Source organism: Maniola jurtina, chromosome 24 (assembly GCF_905333055.1).
Source record: "Maniola jurtina chromosome 24, ilManJurt1.1, whole genome shotgun sequence".
NCBI lineage: Eukaryota > Metazoa > Arthropoda > Insecta > Lepidoptera > Nymphalidae > Maniola > Maniola jurtina.
The window spans coordinates 6443096-6455303 of NC_060052.1; the positions used below are offsets into that span (position 1 = coordinate 6443096).

Below are 12208 nucleotides of genomic sequence, written 5' to 3' on the forward strand. Positions count from 1 at the left end.
TGAAAATTTATTTCACAAATTTAGATATACGCATTTCATGGAGTCCTGGCCCCTAAACTAGGACAGCCCGTATTATAGGGGCCAGTGCCTTCCCATACAATGTTTATAATTAATTGAAATAAATCTAATTATACTGACTAATTATACTACTGAAGCAAAGATACTTGGTTTTGTTGGTATTAAGAGATAGAAGACTATATTCTAACCACGAAATTATTTTACTTAGGCCTATTTCTGCATTTACTTTAACCTCATCCCATGTGGAATTTGTGGTTACATCATTAAAAAAAAAATTAAAATGTGTTTCAATTTTCAAAATAAGATAACTTTACCAAGGGTATCATGTGAAAGAGCTTTACCTGTAAAACATATTTTTATTTATTTTTATGTATGATAGTTTTTGATTTATCGTGCAAAATGTTGGAAAAATACCCGAGTACGGAACCCTCGGTGCGCGAGTTCGACTCGCACTTGGCCGGTTTTTCTTTCACGGTTTACTGCGATGTTCTAGCTCAGAAAAGAAATATATATTCTTCATACACCCAAATTATAATGTTCATAATTATGCACGGAACCCTAAAATAGCGATGGTTAGCTACGTACGGCGAGTCGTCAGTTTGTGCTGACCCTTAGATAAATACGAGCCACGACTTTTTGAGGAAAATTATACATTCAGGTAGTATTGTCTACAACTCTGGTACTCGTGGATGTGTTTGTTGAGAACGTAGTGCAAATGAAATAAAATAATGTTTTTACCAATTACCGGCGTTCAGCGTCAAGTGATAATTTCTTCATGTTGTGAGTTACCTACTGTTATTTTAGGGTTCTCAAAAAGAAAAACGGAACTCTTACAGGATCACTTTGTTGTCTGTCTGTCTGTCCGTCTGTCGTGTCTGTCAAGAAAACCTATAGGGTACTTCCCGTTGACTTAGAATCATGAAAGGTAGGTAGGTTTTGTAGCACGAGGACAGGAAAAAATCCGAAAACTGTAAATTTGTGGTTACATCACAAAAAAAAATTAAAATGCGGTTCAATTTTCAAAGTAAGATTACGATACCAAGTGGAATATCATGTGAAAGAGCTAGCTGTTCTAAAACAGACTTTTATTTATTTTTATGCATAATGATTTTTGATTTATCGTGCAAAATGTCGGAAAAAATACCCGAGTACGGAACCCGCGGTGCGCGAGCCTGACCCGTACTTGGCCGGTTTATAATTATAGAATTTAAAAATTAAAGTCTCATCATCATGATCAACCCATTGCCGGCGCACTACAGAGCACGGGTCTCCTCTTAAAATGAGAAGGGTTTGGCCAAGTCTACCACCTGGCCAAGTGCGGATTGGCAGACAAGTACAGCGAGAGAAAATAAAATCATACCCATAGTAATATTATAAAGGCTAAAGTGTATGTCTGTCTGCTACCTTTTTGAAGAAAGACACAAGATAGGTCTTGCATTCTAAGGTCCTTCCTTAGAATGCAAGCTAAGCGTGTTTGGTAGCGCGCTCCTTGGAAAGGCCTATGTCCAGCTGTGAACGCATAAGGCTGATTGAATGGAGTGGAAATAATCTATATCTATACTAATAAATAAAATTGGAGTGTCTGTCTGTAATTTCGAAATAACTACCTCATATTAAGCTCATATGGTTATTTGAACGATACCAACACTGAATAACACGTTTTTAAAATTTTTGTCTGTCTGTCTGTCTGTCTGTCTGTCTGTTTGAAAAGGCTAATCACCGGAACGGCTGAACCGATTTTGACGGGATTTTCAGAGACAAGTTGAGGATTGACCAAGGCGTAACATAGGCTACTTTTTTAACCGACTTTCAAAAAGGGATTTCTGTTTATTTATCTATGTACACCGAAATCTCCGAGATTTCTGAACCGATTTGCGTAATTTTTTTTTAATCGATAGAGAAACTTTGCGACATTGTTTCATAAAAAATTTGGAGTCCAACTCCTCAATCCTGATGCTGCAGGGGATCTGACCAATCCACGCGGGCGAAGCTGCGGGCATCAGCTAGTAAAGTAAATAAAATTATTATATTGTGAACCATGGAAATTATCCGACGATAGTAGACGGACTCGCTGCGTTTCACTCATCCGTGGAGAATGGAGATAAATTGAATTGCAAGATAGCGCCTAAGCGGTACTACGACCGTTAAGCTGATTTTTTTAACCCCCACCCAAAAAGAGGGGTGTTATAAGTTTGACGTGTGTATCTGTGTATATGTATGTGGCATCGTAGCGCCTAAACTAATGAACCGATTTTAATTTAGTTTTCTTTTGTTTGAAAGGTGGCTTGATCGAGTGTTCTTAGCTATAACCCAAGAAAATCGGTTTAGCCGTTTGAAAGTTATCAGCTTTTTTCTAGTTACTGTATGTAACCTTCACTTGTCGGTTGTTGTTCACATAAATTTTTAATTTACACTTGGTAAATTCATTACAAGCGCTTGACCACAATCACACCTGATGGAAAGTGACGCGTTTACCTAGAAAATGCCTATTCACTCTTGTTTTAAAGGTACCCGTATTAGTCAGTCCACACTTGTCCACAAACATCAACGACATCACCAGCATAATATGTTTAAATGTATGTGGCATGGTCTTTGTATTTACTTACGCTGTGGCATAAGTATTGCATTTGAATTCCTTTGTAAAATAAAAACAACGTGGATTACTAATTTTGTTTATTTATTTATAGTCTGTTTTCCTGCTTTCCTAGGTATTTTTATTCTTACAGGAAAATGAATTATTTGTAAAATGGAAACAAAGTGAATTAAGTAGACCGTTCTAATTTATTTATTTTATGGACTGTTTATTTTGCTACTTTTCTATTCTATTCTTAATGGAACAGAAAACAGAATGCTTAAATAATTTACATTTGCACACATAAATTATTCTTTTATCTTAGTTAAATCGCATTATATCAATAACAATACCTCCAGCTTGTACTTATGTACAGTTAAAGGCCATAAATCGTTTAGCACCTTAATGATCATATTCGCGTGACACTGTTATGCACACGTGTTAGGTGTGTGTGGCGTGTTTATAGAAAAACCGGAAAAGTGCGAGTCAGACTCGCGCACTGAGGGTTCTGTAATCGGGTAATTTTTCCGACATTTTGCACGAAAAATCGAACACTATTGTGCATAAAAATAAACAAAAATCTGTTTTAGAATATGTATAGGTATAGATAAAGCCCTTTCAAATGACACCCCACTTAGTATGGTATAGCTAATCTTACTTTGGAAATTGAAATGCATTTTTTTTAAATGATGTAACCACAAATTCAAGGTTTTCGGATTTATTACCGGACCTACCTACCAACCAAATTTCATGATTCTAGGTCAATGGGGAGCAGGGGCGCCGACTGCGTGGGTGCTCGGGTGCTCCAGCACCCACGACTATAAATATCTAAAATAATTCTCATTTAAACAAACGCGATCTAAATAATATACTTACCATACCCAAATAATTTTAATTAATTGTAATTTATCAAAGTTAAAGACTTTTAATGAGATAAATGACGCGCAATTTAATTTATTTTGAATCGAATGTTTTAAAACAAAAGTTTGTGTGTACAGTACTACTGATAAATAAAAAAATATCAGTAGCTAGATATGTCATTAAAAAAGCTGGAGCACCCACGGGAATTTTAAAAACCCGGCGCCTGTGATGGGGAGTACCCTACAGGTTTTCTTGGCAGACACGACGGACGGACGGATGGACGGAAAGACAGACAGACAACAATGTGATCCTATAAGGGTTCCGTAACTCCTATTGCGGAACGGAACCTAAAAAAGGTCATAAGTGCTACAGGTTTTTAAATGCAATAGTTTCGCGGAATTGCTACTCGAATGCTAAGGCAGACCGACAAAATTTGGGTGACACTCCAAACCCTAAGACCATATCCTACCTGGGATGACGTGTGGCTCTAAAACGTGGACGCTACAGTAGGCCTTGTCCACAAGTTCAAAGTCGCTAACGTGTTAGGGAACGGGCTATGTTAGGTGACTTCTTGTAGGTATGCCTTTAGAGGCATGTGGGGGTGACAGTGTTTCAGTAGTGGGCCAGCAAACACCTGTTAGCGGAGTTGCAAGGTGTCAAAATTAGTCCTTGTGTTCTGTCGTTGGCGGTGAGATGGAACCTGGTACTCCGCGAGGTGTTAAGTCAGTATGAGTCTGATATAACCACCATGTTACCTCGTTGCTTGCCATCCATGATAGATTATCCTCGCGGAAAAAACGTGCCTCTTAGGAACACCTCTTGCGTGTCATTACGACGATTATACGATATTAATCATTTTGGTGTCTGTCAAGGCTGTATGTACAAAGGTATTGCAGGTAATTTTGAGAAGATGCGTGCTAAAGTCAGCATCATTTTATAATTTAACAAGTGTAAATTAAAAATTCATAGTAGCCCCGACAAGTGAAGGTTACAGCAACTAGAAAAGAGCTGATAACTTTCAAACGGCTGAACCGATTTTCTTGGATTATAACTAAGAACACTCTCGATCAAGCCACCTTTTAAACAAAAAAAACTAAATTAAAATTGGTTCATTAATTTAGGAGCTACGACGCCACAGACAGATACACAGAAATACAGATACATACGTCAAACTTATAGCACCCCTCTTTTTGGGTCGCGGTCGGGGGTTAAAAAGTGGTCAGGTCCCCTGCCGGATCAGTATTGAGGAGTTGGAATCTAATTTTTTTAGTGAGACAGTGTCGCAAAGTTTCTCTATCGATTAAAAAAATACGCAAATCGATTCAGAAATCTCGGAGTTTTCGGTGTACCTATATAGGTAGAAAAACACAACTCTGTTTTTGAAAGTCGGTTAAAAAGTAACCTATGTTTTAGCCCCGTCAAAATAGGTTCGGCCGTTCCGAAGATAAGCCTGTTCCATCGATTTTGGAGCGTCACCCCTGACTGTTGAAACAGACAGATCAGCCAGTCACTTCTCCTTATTTTGAAGATGAACGTAACATATATTTTAGTATAATATTATCATTGCTTGTGTATCTTTTCAGTATATTTGGGACAAATGATAGCTGGTTATACCCTTGCATGGACGGGGCCTGTGATACCAAAACTACGCGACCTTGAACAGTCACCGCTCCCGTATTTGCTGACTGAAACTCAGTTGTCCTTAGTCGCTACCATAACTTATTTAGGGGCAATCCCTGGTATGTATTTCTTCATAACTACTTACTAATATATTATACCTTATATAATGTTAACACAGATTGTAACTAGGACGATAGCAAAAGCGAAGACAGCTGATAGTACTGATGATTACTGATAAGATATCAAAAAAAAAACTACGATTTTTTTAAATCCTGTATTTTTAAAAGTTCACAATACATTGCAAATAAAACATCTGACTGACGCTAGATATCAACGAACGTTCCGTAAATAGGTCACTCGAAGTCAACGCCGCGTCGTAGGTGGGGCATTGACCCGAGTTTTGCACGCTATACATTGCGGGTTTGAAAAATACCTATAAGGCAAATAGTTATTGGCGTTGGATTTGTGTTAAGGTAGTATAATAATAATAATATACTGTTTAATAAATAATTTTTGCTAGCTTTCTAGTTACAACCTGTATAATATTATGACGTATAATATAATGCCTTCACAGACCCAGAAAGAATTTTTTCTCATCTGGTGAGGACAGATGTGCAATGTATTGTGAACTTTTAAATATACAGGATTTTTTTATTTTTTTCATCAGTACTATCACTCCTCTTCATTTTTGCAAGCCTTCTGGTTTTATTTAAATCAAACCCTGTATTAAAATCCCATTTCCAGGTCCATACATAACAGTATGGCTGTCAAACACGAAGGGTCGAAAGCCTTGTTTTATATTTGGAGGACTTGTTTTAGCAGTATCTTATACGATAATGGCGGCATCAACAAACCTGGCAATGCTTTACATCGGCAGATTCCTCGTAGGCATAGGCAGTGGTGTATTAACTGTCATGAATTTAGTGTACATTGGTGAAATCGCGTAAGTATCTACAGCAGTCTTTTGCAATCTTATATCTGCTCCCTCTGTATCTTTTTACCTAAGTACTTCTGTACCTCAAAAGGAAAAACGGTGCCCTTATAGGATCAATTAGTTGTCTGTCTGTCTGTCCGTCCGTCCGTCGTGTCTGTCAAGAAAACCTATAGGGTCCTTCCCGTTGACTTAGAATTATAAAATTTGGCAGGTAGGTAGGTCTTATAGCACAAGTAAAGGAATAAGTCCGAAAAAACGTGAATTTGTGGTTACATCACAGAAAAAAAATTAAAATGTGGTTCAATTTTCAAAGTAAGATAACTATACCATGTGGGATATCATAATATGAAAGAGCTTTACTTGTATATTTTAAAGAACATTTTTATTTATTTTGATATATAAAAGTTTTTGATTTATCGTGCACTAGCTGATGCTCGCGGCTTCGTCCGCGTGGATTTAGGTTTTTCGAAATCCCGTAGGAACTCTTTGATTTTTCCGGGATAAAACTTTCCAGGACTCGCACTTGGCCGGTTTTTGTTTCTAAAGCGAAGCCTTCCCAGGAAATTATAATAATGTATTTAAATGTTTTTTACAGATCAACAAATATCAGAGGCATACTTTTATCAGCTATTGGAATATTCAACACACTTGGCTCTATAGTAATGTTCTCTTTCGGACCATTTGTTTCTTATCACGCGACGACTTATTTACCTTTGTCTTTGAGTCTAGTTTACATATTTTTTTTATTGTGGTTGCCAGAGACGCCGATATTTTACATACTACAAGGTTAGTTGTTACTTCAGCCCATATTGAATGATGCCCACGGCTTCATCTGCGTGGATTTAGCTTTTTTAAAATCCCGTGGGAACTATTTGATTTTCCGGGATAAAAAGTAATCGACGTCCGTCTCCGGGATGCACGCTATCCCTGTATGGATGGGCCATAAAAAGAAAACAGGCAAACAGATGAACAAACGGCCTGTCCAAGTACCTATTTGACTATATCCGATTCTATATCAATGATACCCCATGCAAAAAATTACTTCGATCGTTGCTCTGTTGCAAGGGTCACGTGATTGAAGAACAAACTAATAAACCAACCAGCAATTAAACACACTTTCACAGTTATAATAACGGGCATTACAGGGTATAAAGGATCATGCAGAATGGGAACCAACTGAAAAGCTGGTCACTATATGCTTTTTGTTATAAACAACTTTTAATGACTAGACTAACAATTAAAATCGGCCAAGTGCGAGTCAGACTCGCGCACTGAGGGTTCCGTACTCGGGTATTTTTTCCGACGTTTGGCACTATAAATCAAAAACTATTATGCTTAAAAATGAATAAAAATCAGTTTTAGAATGCACAAGTAAAGCCTTTACATATGATACCCCACTTGGTATAGTTATCTTACTTTGAAAATTAAAACACATGTTAATTTGTTTTTTCTGTGATGTAACCGCAAATTCACGGTTTTCAGATTTATTCCTTTACTTGTGCTATAAGACCTACCCACCTGCCAAATTTCACGATTCTTGATCAACGGGAAGTACCCTAAAGGTTTCTTGACAGACACGACAGACAGACAGACAGACCGACAGACAACAAAGTGATCCTATAATGGTTCCGTTTTACCTTTTGAGGTACACGGAACCCTAAAAATTGTCGTCATCGTGAACTTAATATACAGTTTTGTCTTCATTATCTTCGCTACGACAAAACAAGGCCATGTAAGGTATTAATTTTATGTCAGTGTTCATAATAATATAATTTAATGGTAATAATAATTATTACTATAGCATGTAGTCTGTACAGGTACCTATTTTAAACGATACTCACTACGAACTTTGTAGTTATATAAATGTCTCTCTCTCTCTATAGTCGTATTCCTCATTACTGAGGGTCGTGACCCTTTCCATTAATCCTATAATGGTAGGAGGAGATAATAATGCGGTGGGTTCCCAGATCCTTCAGCATACAGCTCGCCTTAAGAGAACAAGATTTCGACTCTTAGGTCAGTTTTTATCAGATGTTAGTGATAATAACCGGGCGGCTTAACGTGGTCTCCGAGGCACGGAGGACATGAAAAGGCCAAATTCGGACCTCTGAAGTCGGTCACCCATCCAGTCACCGACTTGGGTCAACGTTGCTTAACCATCACAATCGATTGATATGCATTGTCACGACTAAGCCACGCGTCTTTCTATATAAAAGTACATGTAACTAATTAGTTTCTGCCGAACAGCTCTTTGATGCTTTGATGTATTTGGATTTTAGATAATGTTATAATTTCCAAGCTTGTCTAGACAGATACTATTGCTGAGTTCCCGCGGGAATTTCGGGATCACATAATTTCTCGTTCCTTTAACGATTTGTATGTGTATTTAGATAATATTTAACTTTCCACGTTCATCTAGATATGATAATATGATGCTACCGCTGGAATTCAGTGATGACATGGTTTCTCAGGAACCGCTTTAACGTAGGATTGAATTTTGTTTGAATTTTGTTGTTTGTTGGATTGAAGTCTGTCACGGCCCAACAGTTTAACCGATTCTGAGGAAATTTGGTACAGAGTTAGCTTATATCCCGGAACCATTTCCGGGATATAAGCTAAAGCTATTTCCGGGATAATAAGAAGCCTATGTCCATACATAGGCTTCTTATTATCCCGGAAAATCAAAGAGTTCCCACGGGATCCCTAAAGACCCTTAACCGATTTATATCAAAGGTAGCTTGTGCCCACGGGATCTTTAAAAACCTAAATCCACACGGACGAAGTCGCGGGCATCCTCTAGTATTCAAAAATAGTAGTAAAAATATTCTAGATTAGATGGCTTAATTTTAATTTGGCTTATAATGTTTTGCAGGCAAAGATAAGGAGTTACTAAAAGTTTTACAAGACTTGGACAGGTTGGAAGATAAAGATAAACTACTAGAAGTTAAAAAAGAATTAACTGGAACAAGTGCTAAAAAGGAATGGATTGAATTATTTAGTATCAAAAGTAACAGAAAAGCACTGTTTATAGTCGTTGTAATAAACATTTTACAACATTGCAGTGGAGTTTTGGGTATAGTTTTCTTTTCCGCCGCCATTTTTGAAATGGCTGGATCATCGATAAATTCCAATGTATCTATGATCGTAATTGGATGTTTCCAGCTATCAGGAAGTAGTTTGACACCATTTTTCATTGAAAGAGCTGGAAGAAAAATCATTTTGATGATGTCTAGTGCGTTATGCTCTTTAAGTATGGTGAATATCTTTTATCATCTAAATATTGATTTATTGATCTACGAATATAAAGTGCCTGTATTTCGTAATATACAGGGTATAACCAGAACTCTATAAAAAACTTAGAATTATTATTATACTCCCTAAACACAATCCAATACCAATAACCTTAATAAATAAATTGCCTTATTTTGTAGTTTTGGTATTTTTCAAACTCACAATGACGTATAGCGTGCAAAATTCGAATCAATGCCTCACCTATGACGCGGCATTGACTCCGAGTGGCCTACTTACGCAACGTTCGTTGACCTCTAGCGTTAGTCAGATGTTTTATTTGCAATATTTTGGGAACTTTTAAAAATACAATATTTTTTTTGCGTTTTTTTTTGTGGTATCTTATCAGCTGTTTTCGTTTTTGCTGGCGTTCTGGTTACATCCTGTATTTATTTTATTTCTAATCCTTGAAATTAGAGGTAAAATAAATATATTATCTTTCAGCAATAATATTATTCTTGCAGCAATTTAATATCATTCTTTGTCAGTCACTAATATTTCTTCATTTTTTTTTAAAGAATATTAGCCGTGATAATCATGACTAATACTCCTCTGTCCCCTCCAATTAAGCGTAAAGCTTGTGCCAGGAGTGGGTACGACAATAGTGCAACGGGTGGGGTTTGTTTGAACCGCTGACCTTTCGGAATTCAGTCCGCTCCTCAACCGTTGAGCTATCGAGGCTCTAATTTTATTACTATTGTTTTGTTATGTAATAATAATAATATTATGTAATATTAATTTATATATTATTATTTGTTCATTTTGTTTTCAGTTCATACTTGGGTTATACTTTTATTTGGACCACATTGGAAATTCTGTTATAGAAAATGTAAAGTGGTTACCATTGGTGCTTCTGATTTTGTTCTACATTGGCTATGATTCTGGTAAATTTTGATTATTGTTCCTTTGATTTCTTCTTATAACTTTTTTTCATTGACAAGAGTTAGCCTAGTTAGTTGTCTGGGATCTCCTCACCTGATTAGATAACGTAAGTCTACAACAAAAGTCCAGGCAGATTTTAATCCTAGATTGTTTCTACACTCCATTCTTCACAGATGTACACAGAGTATACTAATACTCTGTGTACTACTTGACAGTACTAGTGTAACAGTAGGCGCAGTGTGGGACGCCCTCCAGCAAGATGGACCGACGATATAAAGCCGCTAGCGGAAGGTGGCTGGATGAGGAAGGCTGAGGATCAGGTGTGGTAGCGCTCTTTATGGAAGGCCTATGTCCAACAGTGGATGTCCACAGGCTGATGATGATGATGATTGTACACAGTAATTTAGAACGTAGTTTCTTTCTTTTATACGTGTAGTCTATGGGATCACTTTAGAATACAGCAAGCAAAGTTTATGATAGCCAAGTTATGATAACCAGCATGCTTGAACTGTTGTCATGGGAATCACTGCTGCAAAGTTTTAGTAAAGTTATTTGAAACTCTACAAGAGTTTGAAATAACTTTACTTAAGTTTAACTTACTTACTAAAGTTTATTTTAAATGTATTTTACTTATCGTAATCCTTCGTATTATGAGTGTAGAAATAAATAGATATTCATTTATCACCCGACGAAGCCCAAAAAAGGTTATGTGTTTGACTTGTATGTATCCGTTCGTATGTCTGCTCGTAACTACTCAACGGCTCAACCGACTTTCAATAATACATGATTAGATTCGTCTTGATAGCGCGCGTGTTATTAGATGCTTAAAACTGTTAAAAACTCATAATGGTGGGTTTTACGCGCTTCAATGTATGGGCTTCAACAATGCATTGTAAACCGTAGTAGCGGTTTTGAAATCAATCAATCAATCAGCCTGTTGGCGTCCACCGCTGGACATAGGCCTTCCCAAGAGCGCACCACCACACATGATCCTTCGCCTTCTTCATCCACCCGCTTCCCGCTATCTTCTTGAGGTCGTCAGTCCAGCGGGTCTGAGGTCATCCCACACTGCGCTTGCGCGACGCGGTCTCCACTCCAGAACACGTTTGAGGTGTTTTCGAAAACTTTTTATATATTTAATTCGTTGCTTTCAGGTCTCGGCATAATTCCCAATGCAATAATAGGGGAGATGTTCACAAGTAACGTCAGAAGCAAGGGTTCAACCGTTACCATGACAACATCGTGGATATTTGGGTTCATGGTGACCACAGCTTTCGGCGCAATGTTGGCGACCGTCGGCGGACATGTAGCGTTCTGGTTCTTCTCGAGTACATGCGCTTGCGCAGTTCTATTTACCATATTCTTTATACCAGAGACGAAAGGGAAAAGTCTGATGGAAATACAAGAGAATTTATCATAGATAACTTTATATACGGGGTGTAATCAGAATGCTAGCCAAAACTTAGCGATATTGTTATACTACCATAACACAATCCAATGCCAATAACCATTTGCCATATCTTGTAGTTTTAGCGATTTAGTATTTTTCACCAGCAGGATATAGCGTGTCAATGCCCCTCCTACGACACGGCATTGACTTCAAGTGACCTATTTACGTAACGTTCGTTGACCTTTAGGGTAGGCAGATGTTTTATGTCTTATCAGTATTATCACCTGTCTTCGTTTTTGCTAACGTTCTGGTTAGACTCTGTATTTTGTTACTTTAATCATTCCCCTACACGCCATACAAGCGAACTGGGGCCTTACTACCATAGCTTAAAATAGTAATGTTTTAATATTGTTTTGACATTACTATATATAGCTCTTTCATATAAAACTTGTATGAAACTGTCAAAATAGTTGGGCCCCAGGTTCAAGTAGGTACCTATTAAGTATACTAATAACGAAATGATTGCTGTAGATCGCTCCGCTTATTGATCCAGATTGATCCATTACACTATTGCCGAGCGAGAATGCCTTAAAAGATTGCCCATGTAAGCGCACCTTTAAATAAAAAACATTGGTATAAAAAG

The 12208-nt window shown here is 37.4% G+C and overlaps 1 protein-coding gene across 1 annotated transcript; it reads left to right on the forward strand.

The window, feature by feature from the left end:
* The first annotated feature begins 688 nt into the window (after window positions 1-688).
* LOC123877810 (facilitated trehalose transporter Tret1-like) lies at window positions 689-11604 on the forward strand. Its single transcript, XM_045924721.1, has 7 exons — window positions 689-798; window positions 5035-5190; window positions 5816-6014; window positions 6601-6791; window positions 8878-9260; window positions 10066-10177; window positions 11330-11604. Exons 1-7 carry the CDS (start codon window positions 747-749, stop codon window positions 11593-11595), a joined length of 1359 nt encoding a protein of 452 aa, XP_045780677.1. The 5' UTR covers window positions 689-746; the 3' UTR covers window positions 11596-11604.
* The last annotated feature ends 604 nt before the right edge of the window (window positions 11605-12208 follow it).